The sequence below is a fragment of the Stegodyphus dumicola genome, chromosome 6, assembly GCF_044657685.1.
Source record: "Stegodyphus dumicola isolate Sdum_Otavi_A_Nest chromosome 6, ASM4465768v1".
NCBI lineage: Eukaryota > Metazoa > Arthropoda > Arachnida > Araneae > Eresidae > Stegodyphus > Stegodyphus dumicola.
The window spans coordinates 199,275,255-199,289,866 of NC_140773.1; the positions used below are offsets into that span (position 1 = coordinate 199,275,255).

General features: G+C 31.1%; 1 protein-coding gene across 2 annotated transcripts in view; it reads right to left on the minus strand.

Annotated features, from left to right (window-relative positions):
• The window catches only part of LOC118202464 (general transcription factor 3C polypeptide 3), a 104,641-nt gene that overhangs the window by 31,820 nt on the left and 58,209 nt on the right, over positions 1 to 14,612 (minus strand). For both annotated transcript variants that reach the window (XR_004760398.2, XM_035374645.2), the window contains exons 16-17: positions 12,142 to 12,173; positions 2,146 to 2,275 (exon numbers count right to left, since the gene is read on the minus strand). Coding sequence is in view for 1 of the 2 variants with exons in the window: in XM_035374645.2 (XP_035230536.1) it covers positions 2,146 to 2,275; positions 12,142 to 12,173 (162 nt within the window). In the remaining variant the exon portion in view is untranslated. The remainder of the gene's footprint in view (positions 1 to 2,145; positions 2,276 to 12,141; positions 12,174 to 14,612) is intronic.

The following is a 14,612-nucleotide window of genomic DNA, read 5'->3' on the forward strand; positions in this document are numbered from 1 at the left end:
TATGGTCTACCAATAAAAAAAAAAAACGTTTTCACATTTAGCATCTTCTTTATATACATGCAGCTTAAGTGTTTGTCGCCAATAGTTTATTGGTTGCTTGCATAACTGTAAATTGTTTTACTCCCCGTGCAGTGCAGCACGTGACAAATATTATGAGAAAGCTAAGGCGAAAAAATTAAAAATACAAGAGCACATGCATTTAACATTTAATATATAAATTTAACATCTATAATAGAATTCAGAAATATGAAACCGGCAAAAACCAGCAATGATGAAAAAACAAATAAAATGAAATAAATAAATATCTTTATTATATGCGGCTTAAGTGTCTGTTTGTCGTCGATAGTTTATTGGTGGCTTGCGTTACTGTACTAGCAAATGGGGTGAAGTTGCCACCGCAGAGAGTTGCCGTTTCAATTGAGACGTAGACAATTAATTTCCTGTAAAAACTTGCCTTTGCTATGACCATCAATAAGTCTCATGACCAAACACTTAAGCGTGTTGGCATTTTTTTACCTGAGCCTGCATTTGGACACGGTCAACTTTACGTTGCCTGTTCAAGAGTTCGTGAAAGAACGGATGTAAAATTAAAAATAATGGATGGTCCTCTGCACGGTGAGCTTAAAAATTATGGAAAGATCTACACAAGAAATGTTGTGTACAAAGAGATCTTTGACATGTGAATTAACATTTTATTATTTAAATCACCTTTATTTATTGAGCTAGCTGTGGCTCTTAAGAAATGTACCACCGGTGGTTTCCTTCATTGCACTCTACTTTAAGCAATTAAGCAAGTAGAAGGGGGAAACCCTGTGAAGCAGTAAGCAAAGGGGCGTCCTCGCCACCTGCCTTGTGTAATTCAGTTTGAATTAGCAGACACCTTTGCACAAATCATTTTAATTACAATTTATAATATCTAGAACAGCGGTCATTTTGTATGACTGCCGGGCTTTCTAGTGTAATAAATGTAAGTTGTTATCCATACTGCTTATCTCAACAAATGCTCAATTTTTTTTTCTCTTTTGAAATCAATAGAATTGTTTTATGAAACTAACCCCAATAAAACGTAAAATTTTATTAAATTTTATGTTTGATTGTTATCTTCAAGAATGGAGCTAACAAACAAATTATAAGGTCTAATCGTTCACGGGAGCATGCAAATTGTCAATGACGTTCTGTACGATTGCTGGTGACTTCTCACTAGACAACAGAGTCTGCCGAGCGGTAAAGTCGCGGAACACAGGTAGTTCAGTCTGAGTTTCGAATCCCGCAGACAGGCTGGTTGCATGGACGTTTTCGTAATTTTCCCTATGTGTAATTTATATAGAGCCAGTTTCTCTTAGAAAGTCTTCTACGAAGGCATCCCTCTCCTCAGGCAGATAGCCCTCGAGGCTTTGCCGTGCTCACATACACCAAACCAAACCAAACTCACTAATCAACTTGATGTTAAGTAACAACAGAATACAAAATAAGGATAAAGGTTGAAACCTTTTATCCAAGAGAACTATTTACAAGAGTACACCTTGTGCTTAACATATAGACCACTGCTTGTAGTGTTATGTTAAGTTAGAAATGAAGGGGCCACCTAATATTTACCTGAAGTAAGTAGACATTAGCTCTACACACTGACTAAAAAAACAACAACCTTCCGGCGTCTTCGAATCATGATGAAATTGTGACTCCAGCCAACACTGCAAGTTCTGCCATTGACGGGTGTTAAATTAGATGAAGTAACATGCATTACATTACATGATATATACAGTGATACACAGTTGTACAGGTGCATGTTTTATGACATTATTTATTGTAATGGGTACAGGCATGTTTCAGGACATTACATATTGCAGTAGATAAAGGCGTGATGTAGATAATGTTCTTTTAGGGCGGGTTTGTAAACATAATCTGTTTACATCAGTGTTTACTATCAAAATTAAGTTAGCACTATAAAATTGTTTACAAAGGTTACTTCATTCTGCATATTTATGCTTACTGCTTACATTTAAATATTGTTATAGATGTGCTGATACTTTAGCTACTCAGTATTCACAAATGAGTTGCTAAAGTATCAGTACAACCATACAACAATACTTATGCTTCAGTTTAATTACCTTTTGAAATATGTGCAAAAATTAGATTATTACATACCACTATATTCTTCTTCAGTTTCTAATAGATAACAGTGGCTGTATTGAAGTAAAACTGCAGCCTGGATGAATTCATCCCATCTTTTTTCTGCCTGTAACAATCTACACCTTTGATATAGAGCATCAATACCCTACAAAATTTAAAAACTATTTTAAGTACCTTTAAAGGTATATTTAAACATTTTGGTAATACAAAATACAATTAAGAGCTAAAAAAGATTAACTGTAAAGTGAACATAAAATTTTATGAACATCCAAATCAACTTCAATTTCATAAAAAATATTAATTTTCTCTTTAAGAAAAATACTATTATACACCTAGAAAAGCAAATATTACAAAAGGGTGCCGTTTGTACCAATTAGTATTTTATAAATAAGAATCATGGTTACAAATCTGAATGAAGAACATACTTTAAAGGTTCAAGTTCCAGTGAAGACATTGCACATTTTTCACATCTCTTGCTCCAAAATAACCTAATAACTCTATAACCTTTTGCCATCTTTTTGGTAACACATAGAACATTTCGTCTTTTTCAGCAAAAAACTCAACCAAGTGCAAGTTCAGCTATTAAAATTGTTACCTTTTAAGAAGTTTTGTAAACTTCAAAATAAGTGATAATCTCAAGGTGCAAGGTCAGGCTATATGGGGGATGTGACATCACTTCCCATCCAAGGTCCAATAATTTTGTACGTATTACTAAAGATGTGTGAGGCCTCACACTGTCATGGTGGAAACTTTAACATGATTTCTTTACAATCTGCCAATTCTGGTCTTTTCAATTTGATTGCTTCTTCCAGTTTCATAAGTTGTTGTTTTTTGAGTTGATCTTTGGTTGCTTAGAAGCATCTCTAAATACACAACACTTTTGTAATATCCACCAGATTGGCAGCATGATTTTTTTATGATGCACTTTAGCTTGATTCATCATACTTGGACCATGATCTTTTTCAATTAATGTTATTGTATATGACAATTTTCATCACCAGTGATAATAAATTAAAAAACCTCCCATTTAATACAGAGGTCTTAAGATGGGGTCGGGCTTGATCGTGCATCTACCTTAAATTGTGCTACCAGATTCTAACAAACTAGTTCTCCATTTCCATGTGTTATTGGCAGTAAACGTCTGAGTTGATTGTTTGGTTGCATGGAAGCAGTTCCCAATGCACAACACCTTTGTAATCCCACCAAATAGACAGCATGATTGTTTTCTGATGCAATTTAGCTTTTGATATGATTTGTGCTGATTCATCATGCTTGGGACATGATCTTGTTCAATTAGTGTAAACAATCTATTTTTCACCACCAGTGATAATTCGTTTAAAAAATCTGATGTGTACACCACATGACTTCCTTGTACAGAATATTAAATTATACGCATTTTTTCTTGCATTTCATTTAAACTTATTGGATTTAATTAAATCTACTTCACCGACAGCGCATAAACCACAATAGAATAAATGCATTCTTTAAAATTCACTCTATTTGTTTACCATAGTGACACTCTGGTGCTAGGTTCACTTAACAGTATTATATTTCGTTCATATTATAACTCAGAATGCACAAAATTTATATCATTTAAGGAATTATCTAATCGTTGCCACATGTTCTATTCAAATACTATAATAAAGCTAGAACGACGTATAAAAGAAATTAAACAAACAAAACAAAAAAGAAAGTTTTTCACAGATGATTGAGTACTTCTCATTCAATTAATTCAGTTCTCACTTCGCGACAAGGCAAAAATACATAAAAACTCAAAATATCTGTATTAAAAATTACGAAGTAAATCTTAAACACTTATTTCCTCGAAAAAATTCCAGAAAGGATTAAGCATGACTTAATTTGCAATAATAAATGAAGGCATTATCATTGTTGTTATGAAGCTAAATTTCTCTAGATTGGCAACAAATCCCCTATTCTGCTGTTTTAAATGTAAACAAGCAATGGCCGCCATCAAAAACATTATTAGGCTTAGCGGCACTTAAACAACTTTAAAATTAAAACACAATAACACGCCGAACAAATACCAATTCAGAAGTCAAACAACAAAAATCAGCGTTATATTTTCAAAATTTTCACAGGACTAGTTTCGATGGTTTTATCGGACCGCCATTCTCAGCTGCAAAACCGCAATATTTATTTTGTTTTCTAAAATAAATATTACAAGCAAACTGAAGGATTAGCCATGGGAAGCCCCTTCAGTCCCATCATGGCTGATATCTACATGCATTATTATGAATCAAAATTGTTTGAAACTTTAAACTTCCCGGCATGGTTCTGTTACGTAGACGATACTTTTACCCTGTTTGAAGGTAATAAAGATGATTTAAATAAAGTTCTTTCAACAATGAATTCTATTGATCCTGCTATTCAATTCACTTTTGAACCTGAGCCTTGCACTTCTCTTCCGTTTCTAGACATTCTGGTCACACGTAACACATCCAACTTCAGTACTACAGTTTACCGTAAACCTTCATCGGTTTGCCTTCCATCACACTTCAAATCATGTCATCTGACTAAACAAAAGTTAGCTTCATTTTATTCCTATGTTTTCCGTGCTCTTCAAGTTTGCTTCTCTAAACTATCCCTTGATGAAGAACTAAATTATTTAAAAGCAATAGCTATTGACAAGGCTTTTCACCCAACATTATTAATCAAGCGGTTAAAAAATTCTCATCTTAATACACTAAAAGATCCGTCTCTTCTTTTAGGAGATTATAAAAATTCTGTTGTCATTCCCTTCTTTCCATCAATTAGCTATAAAGTTGCACATATTTTGCAGAAATTTAACTTTCGGGTTGTTTATTCTATTATAGTATGGAACTCGGAATTTTAAAAATTCCGAGTTCCATGCTCAAAGACCCCATTCCGGATATGAATTCCTGGGGTATTTATAGGATTCCTTGCCAGTGTGGTTTAATTTACATTAGCCAAACTAAGAGAGCCTTAAAATTTCACGTCAAGGAACATGAGGCATATGTTAGAAAAAAGGAAACAGAGAAGTCTTTTGTTGCTCAACATTGTTGGTCCAAAAATCACACTTTCAATGTTTCTGCTGCCAAAATTATTCAAAAAACATCTTCCGTTGGAGAACTGGATTTTCTAGAGGCATTTCACATTCAAAAAAATCTTTCTGTTCTAGTTAACGATCCTAATTCCAATCCATCTTTGCCTTCGGCCTTTAAAGAAAATATGTTTTAGTTCTGGTTTCATCAACAGATGGCGCCACTTGCTTATTTTTGTCCAGGCTTTCTTATCTTATCTAATCATCATTTCCTATCTTGTTCATTTGCGGTTTTGCAGCCGAGGATGGTGGTTTGATAAAACCATCGAAATTAGTCCTGTGAAAATTTTGAAAATATAAAGCTGATTTTTGTTGTTTGACTTCCGAATTAGTAACTTTAAAATTGTTGATAATTCTAAAAATATTGCATACAGATTTACTAAAAGCATAAAAACCTTAACCAGAAGATAAGAACAACATAATTCAATCATTTTTAAAGCAAAAAATGTACAATTTACAAACATATAAGAGTAAAGAAACTGCAACCACTGAGCAGGGTAACAGAGTGGATATGTACAGTGGCTCCCAAAAGTGTTCGTACACTTATGATTTTCATTGAAATAGGACTCTATATATTAATTAAAAGTAAACTTTCTGAATGAAATTTTAATAATAAGATCTCTAATCTATTCGTAGCAAAATTACATGAAATATTTTTTTAATATAGCGAAACTTTATTTTTAAAAAATTAATAATCATTAAATGACAAACATTTTTATCTCACAAAAGTCTTCGTACACTTCAAAAAAAATCTTAACATATTAGTTAACAATTTCATTTTTTGTTAATTAATATTAGTAGGATATCCTTTAGCATCCACAACAGCTTTGAAATCTCTGGGAATAGATTTTACTAGTTTTTGTTTTGTAATTTCTGTATCAATGTTCATCCATTCTTCCATCATGGCTGTTTTGAGTTCTCTTTTCGTTTTGATGTCATGTTTTCGTACTTTAACCTCCAGCTCTTTCCAAATGTGTTCTATGGGGTTTAAATCTGGCGACTGAGGTGGTGTTTCTGAAACCTGTGGACAATTATAGAGACACTACAGACGAACGTTGAGAGCTGTATACTTTGGATAGTTATAATGATTAAAAATAAAGTTGTTTCCAATACCCAAATTTTGGGCTGATAATTTTAAATTGTCTCTTAAAATATTTAAATAAAGAGAATGATTCATTATGCCATCAATAAATACCAAATTATCTAGTCCTGATGCTGTCATGCCCCCCCTCCCACACACACACAAGAACACCTCCACCGCCATGCTTAACTGTTCCAACTAAGTTCTTAGAATGAAGTTCCTTATTTTTTCTTCTCCATACAGTTATTCGACCATCAGAACCAAAAACATCCATTTTCAGAAAATAGAACATTATTCCAGTATGTTTCAAGTGTGATTTTGCGAATGAGAGCCTAAGCTTTCTGTTTTTCTCACTAACAAAATTTTTTTTTACGAGCAGAACGCCCATGTAATCCAGCTTCTCTGAGAACTCGTTGAACAGTTTAATATGAAATTAAAGTAGAAAATTTTGCTTTAAATTCTGCAGAAACTTTTGCAGCACTCAAACGTGGGTTTTTTACAAATTTTCTAATAATAAATCTCTCATCACGTTTAGTTAACTTTCTCGGTTAACCTTTTCTTACTTGTTTTCAATCCGATTTTCTTCTTTAAAGCATTTTATTACATACTGCACTGTAGAATGGGATAAATTAATTAATTTAGCGATATTTTGAATTCATTTACCATAACTATGGTAAAAAATTATCAATTTTCGAATGCTGTTTGTAATTTCTTTACGACTGCGGCCCATTTTTCAATAATAAATAGAATATTATGAAGTAAACAATAAAAAAATAAAGCAAACGATTTTTTTAAATGCCACCCCAATGCAAAAATTAAAAAAAGCGGCGAACGATAATTTTAATTTTGATTTCATCCAAAAATATTTCAGTGTACGAAGACTTTTGTGAGATAAAATTTTTATCATTTTTTTATTATTAATTTTTTAAAAATATTTCATGTAATTTTGATACGAATAGATTATAGATCTTATTATTAAAATCTCATTCAGAACGTTTACTTTTAATTAATGGATAGAGCCCTATTTGAATGAAAATCATAAGTGCACAAACACTTTTGGGAGCCACTGTATATAAATATATTTACATACGTTTGGTGCAGCCCATTGCAACCAAAATACGAGGTGCACATATACATGTTATAGCAGTCTTACATACAAAACTTCAACGTTCTGAGGTTACTCGTTTTTGAGTTATGCGAGATATGTACGTATACGTTCGAACAGACGCCACAAAAAATTGTCTTCAGAATTCATTTTAAAGCATTTTTATAATTTTTTTTGGAGGAAAAGAGTCTTTTATTCTGTCCTTACGTACAGATATCACGCAAAAACATCGTTAAATTGCATTCGATAGTGGTCAAAATGGATATTTTCGTTGAAATATGCTGCTTGAAACTTTTCGCGATTACAATACTTCCTTTTTACTTCGTACAAGGAAGTAAAAAAGGGTCGATTGCATGACATTTGAAATGCGCATCACAAATATTGATTTGATGTGTTAAGGGAATTTCTTTCAATTCATGTGAAACCCAAATATAGAGCTTTTTAACGAGTCCAAGATATCTTATATGATTTTCAGTTGTGAGTGATGCATTTAATCATTTTGCAGTCTCTACAATTTTACGACAATTTGATTCCCTTACAGCTTTAATTTTGTCATCAGCAACTTCAGAAAATTGGCCAAGACATTGATCAACTTCCAAGTGAAAAGTCTCCAGAATGAAATCATTTTTGTCAATTTCCAAGTGAAAAATCTCCTGAATGAAATTTTTGAAGCCATTTCTTGTGCATATCAACACCATAATCTTCACATATCTCTTAGCAAGAATCAGTTGCTTACTTGCCATTTTGAAAATAAAAAAGTAAACTATATTGAAAATGTTTATTTTTGAACCCCATGTTAAAATTGATGGTAAACTAAACTGTTGTAAACAAAAATACACAGAATTTGTTTCTATAGCAACTTAAAAGTATCAGCTGCTAAATCTCAAATGAAAAAATATATATATAAGATGGGCAAAAGAATAACAAAATGAATATAACTCTTATCTATTTGTGTAAACTGAAATTACTTTCTTGCTAGCTCAATACTAGTTAATATAAGGATAAAATTTTAGAGTTTCAATCAACACCATAATCTTCACATATCTCTTAGCAAGAATCAGTTGCTTACTTGCCATTTTGAAAATAAAAAAGTAAACTATATTGAAAATGTTTATTTTTGAACCCCATGTTAAAATTGATGGTAAACTAAACTGTTGTAAACAAAAATACACAGAATTTGTTTCTATAGCAACTTAAAAGTATCAGCTGCTAAATCTCAAATGAAAAAATATATATATAAGATGGGCAAAAGAATAACAAAATGAATATAACTCTTATCTATTTGTGTAAACTGAAATTACTTTCTTGCTAGCTCAATACTAGTTAATATAAGGATAAAAGTTTAGAGTTTCATAATTGCATTAGCAGAAAAAAGGGAAAATCTAAAATTTCATCAATAGCAAATATGGATGAGGTATCTTTCACTTTTAGTGTGCTTTCATCAAAACAATGGATCACAGTAAAACTACTACTCTCAAAACATCTGAAAACTAGCTAAATATAAGGATAAAATTTTAGAGTTTCATAATGGCATTAGCATGAAACAGGGAAAGTCTAAAATTTCATCAATAGCAAATATAGATGAGATATCTTTCACTTTTAGTGTGCTTTCATCAAAATAATAGATCTCAGTAAAACTATTACTCCCAAAACATCTGAAAATTAAAGGCAAGCAAACAAAGAATACCAACAAGAATTAAACTTAGAAGTTGGAAGGATGAAAAAGGAATAGCAAAATGAACAAAAAATGCATAGTTTAAATGTTCTGGTGACATAAAAAAATTCCTCTCATGGTATTAGATTAATTCTGATGGCACAAAACTGAACTGTTGAGAAGAAATAAAGAAACAAACCTGATGCAATGAAATCAAGTACACCCAACCAGATGCAATTTCATTTTTAATTTTTATATTATTATAGAGAAAAAACTCTGTCATTTAACAAGTACTTACAGAAAGCACCTACTTCTGTTTAACTGAGATGAAGTGTTTGACACCTTTTCTTTAAGCTACCTACAAATTTTTAGTGCTGTTTGCTTGATGGTATTTCCATCTACTGGCAATCCTTTTTGTGGCTTATCTTTGATCCATACTGCTAGAGACTTTCATTTTTTCCTTGATATATTCCTTGTATTTTATGATGAATTAAAACTTACTTTTGTTCAAAAACATAACAACTTCCTCACTGAAGGTTCACCTTTCTTAATAGTTTTTACATAGCTTCATGTAAGCTTGTAAAATACTTTCCTACAGATGTAGCATCTTGTCCAGTTATAAGGCAATCTTGAATTTTAAGTTCCACAGAATTTTTTTAATGATGAATTATGTGACATTTCATAACGGATATCAAAAAATATTGCAGTATGTATTAATAAAAAAGCGATGAAAAATTTGTAACTTTATAATTGATTGTCAAAATTAATAAATTTATTAGTTGATAAATTTCACTAAAAGTTCTTTCACTTTGAAACAGAGCTACGTATTAAATCATGAAATGTCTTTTGAAGACACATAACATGTAAAAATTATATGTAAAAATTATTAAATGTCTTTTGAAGATACAAAATTCAATCCCAAATTATACATAACAACACAACTTAGAAACAAGAAAGAAAGAAAAAAAAAAAAAAAGAAAGAAAGAAAGAAAGAAAGAAAGAAAGAAAAAACTAATACATTTAGTAACATGATTTGCTGTTTGCTGTGGAGAGGTACTTAATTCTTCTCCATTAGTTATTATGCAATTGATTTGTGTATGCACGTAAAATATATGCCATAAATATGGACTGTCTTTCTTAAAATTTAGGGGGGGGGATTCAGAAATTGGCTTGGATTGCTTGTGTTAAATCAAAATGGCACTGTAAAAAGAGAATGAAATATTTATTTTGAATTCATGTAAAAAAAGTGAATCGAATTCGTGGAAAAAAAGTTCATGTAAAAACAGAATTAGGTGTACAACTCAGATCAAACTCAACTATAAAATTAGCAACATAATAACCTTGAATTTGGCATAGATTTATGTCAAGATCTCAATCGATTTTGAGGACAAGCAGGAGTCTTCCAGTCTTGCAGATTTATTTGCTTTTGACAAAGAGGAACCTGTACTACTTCCCTCAAAATAGAATGAGATCTTGACATAAACCTATGCCAAACTGAAGGTTGTTGTGATACTAATTTTATGTTTCACTTGGCATGTTTCTCTGCCGTTTTCAAACACAGCTATAATTCCTGGGAGCCGAACTAATCAACTTCAGGTTTTAGGTGCTTGTGGTAAAAATCATTCAAACATTTCTTGAAATGCAATAACTAGGTGCACAGCTTCAGGTAAGATCATCAGATTCTGTGACTTCAGTAAGAAGAAAGAGGTTCCATATTTCAAAACTATGTAAACAAGTCAAAGCATTATGGGATGCAATGAAACAAAGACTTGTCAAAAAATCATTTCAGAAATATTTTAAGAACAGCACTTGGTAGCTACAAAGATGATGAATGCTTTAAATAAAAATAAAGCAAACAGATCATAGCTTAGTTTTTGAGATTTCAAGTGATGAATTGCCTAGTTCTGAAAAAAACTTCTGATCTTCTAAAAGGCAATGTAATGATTCCTGTTAAAACATTCAAAGGTTACAATTATATTGTTACCTTTAAACAAAAGGACATCTAAATGTAATTTAAGATGCATGCTAGTTCATATATTATTACCGTTTTACACTTGAATATTCATTACTTTTGTAACTAAATAGATTTTGTATCAAACGCATGAAAATTAAAGTATTGTGATATCTTGAAATTAACATAGTAATACAGAAGTTAAAATAAATACACCCATAGACATAATATTAAAATAGGAAAGATTAGACAACTATTCATTAGATGAACATTTTAATATGAACAACATTGAAATTTATGTCAACTGCATGCGATACAAAGATTACTAATATCCACTAATATTTACATCACAATTATGAAACTAAATGATCTTACTGCAATGAGAAAATCTTTGAAGACTGGAAAAAATATTCTGAAGTGCAGATCAATGCAAACCTCCTTAACCTCTTTGAAGTATCTAACAACAATCTTATATTGAAGTTTAAGCAAGCTCCATTTTCTGGAAGCTTTGGTATTGGCTGCTACTCTCCATTCATTTGAACCAGAATCTTCAAAGGTGTTCAGCCTAGATTATACCTCCACCACATACATACCTTTATATGTTAGAGTATGAATCCCCAGTTTTATTAAAAAAGGTTTGGTTCTGAAATTCCAAAATCAATCAAATGTGAGTTCCTTTTCCAGATACACAAGAAAAAGTCTTTTTAAACATGTAGCCATTGCATGTATATCCTATTCTTTTAGTTTAGGTGACATAAATCAAGATATATCCGTACTTTCTGTTTCAATAAAACAACTTAGAAAAATAGAACACAGCATTTTTTTTTTTTTTTTTTTTTTTTTTTTTTTTAAGGCATTAGGATAATGAAGTGTGTCTTACATAAAAATGCATTCCTTTAAACTCCCACTGTCCAAGTAGATATTGATTTTCTGGGATAAAAGTGTCATTACAAAAATGCTTAATTAATAAATTTTAACCTCTAGCTCCTGACCTACCTTTTGGTGTGAAATGAACACAGTAAATACATCACTTATGATCGTACATTTAAAGTTGACAATAGTTTTATTTTATCAACAAAATTAATGTTTCCTTCCTGCACTGATAAAATAAATTCATTTATTCTAATAATTTACTTACTAGGGTTGTTACTTCCTTTCCTTCTTCATACTCTAAAAAGTAAATTAAAAAAATTGATCATGACTCTAAATCATACAATTGTAAACTACTTTACCAAATCTCATATTATTTTTTAAATATAAATTAAAATTTAAAACATTCTCATACAGTTTAGATTTTTAGGGTACAAACATGACATATAATTTCTTATTTTCTTATAAAAATGAAATAATACTGATTTTCTGAGAGCAATGAAAAAAGTACTATGTCAGATGACTAGTGTATGAAACATTTCTTTACAGCTTTAAAAAAAAAAAAAAAAAAAAAAAAAAAAAAAAAAAAAAACCCACCTAGGATTTTTTTTTTTTTTTTTTCTATTTAAGTTTTAAATAAATAGTAATTTAAATTAGCCATCACTGTATCGAATATGTAGATTAGTGTATATAAGAAATAAACAAATGATGAAAACATTAAAATTTTGTTCATGCAAATACACACATACATACAAAATAAATCATACTTAGAAATTCCTCCCTAAATTTCATTAATCATTAAAAAATAAATGTATTAAAAAAGTTTTTTTAATCATTACATTCTTAATGAATCTTTTTTCCATAAATTATCGATGTTGATTTGTTTAAAGTGATGTTCTAAATGCTGAATTCTCAGTTTCCAAAATATTTCTTTTATTTAAAGGTTATCAAGAAATAAGAAATAAGTTTCCTACTTCAGAGGGTTCTAGAATGTGTTCTATTGGTCCAAATGATATCAAATTTGAACTACAGATAATTCAAATGATGCGTTTATAAATTCATTAAATAAAAAAATTTAGTACCAAAACCCATAATACACATAAAAATATTGAATATGCTGTATAAGTGTTAAATAATACAAAAAAGTAGCATTAGCATTGTAAGGGCTCAATATTATCCCCCTTCATGTTCAACAATGTGCTCTACCTGCAGAACCACACTTTACATAGCTAACTGGAGTGAGTCTGTTGGAATATCAAGAACATGGAGGGCGCCTAATGCTATCCTTCAGATCTGGCATAGATGGTGGCCTTTCATGATAGATACAGTACAAAGTCCGAAATCCAGACTCATCGGGACTTCAGCGATTCCGAATTTGGGATTTTTCCGGATATTGGATCATCTTAAATCTAGTAAGATGGCATGTAGAAATTATAAAATTAAAAATATGAAATCGCGATTTATGAAATAATGAAGTATTAATTATCTAAAGGGTATAAAAATTTACAAGAAAAAAGCTTAATATTTATTTTTTTACCTTATTAAACATTTCTTGCAATGTAAGTTGTTTAAGTTGCTTTGTTTTTTGTGATAATACTTCCTTTTTAATTCTGTAGACAGGCATAATCTCTTGTTTAGTTACATTGTTGAAGTCTTGTAACTGCTGTTTCAAGAAGTCTGACTAACTTGTCAATTGAAATTTTCTCGTTTTCAGTAACGTTTCTCATTTTTAGTAACTTTCTTCACTAACGGTAGAGGTATTTTATGGATCTAGAACCATACTACAAATTTCGCCATTCATTAATTGATTGATGTCTGAGAAGCATTGTCATCACAATGAAAAACTTCTTTTATATCATCTTCATCTATTACCGCTTCTCCAGATTTCTTGATTTCTTAATAAAATCCGTTAATTGGAAAATTTCAGCTCTGGTTTGCGATATCCGAAAACCTTTAAATCTAGGGGCGATCATCATCAAATCTAGCTATCCTTCACTATACATATTTAGCTATGCATCATGAGCTTGGCGACTAATGACAAGTTGTTCCGTTAAATTTTATCTTGCTTCTAATTGCACAGAGACAATTAAGCCTGAATTGTATTAGTTATTTATTATACTTATGTCTATTTCTTGCACATGCTTAAGACTGAATAAATAAAAGTGACTGAATAAATAAAATAGTGACTGAATATATAAAAGACTGAATAAATAAAATAGTGGAGTTCTGAATAAATAAATTCCCACATATACCTACTTAAGCCTTATTGAGGGCCGGCACAAGTTGTCATATTTTGATAAACATGCGGCGATGAAAGGAAAATATAATAAATAATGATTTCCCAGGTTGGTATCAGATCAACGATGTATCTATGTGGAATGTTTCGATTTGAGATAAGTGTCAAGCAGATACGCAGCAGCAGATCAAACTTACTGATCATACAAATTTATGCTAATGTGATTGTTTCTTCAATAACAAGGTATTTTATTTCATGTCGAAGTGAAATTAATAATCCGGACTCTCCAGATGTTTTATTATGTGTGGAGAGGGAATTAAATGTGCATGAGTAAAGCCTACGAGAAAAAACGTTGTTGGTGGCTTTGAGGTCCGGATTTTAGATCCTTCTGGATAATGGATGTCCGGATTTCGGACTTTGTTCTGTACTGTCCTTCAGAAAACCTCGCAAACAAAAGTCACACGGGGTGATATCCAGCAAATGAGGAAGCCACGCTGTTGGAA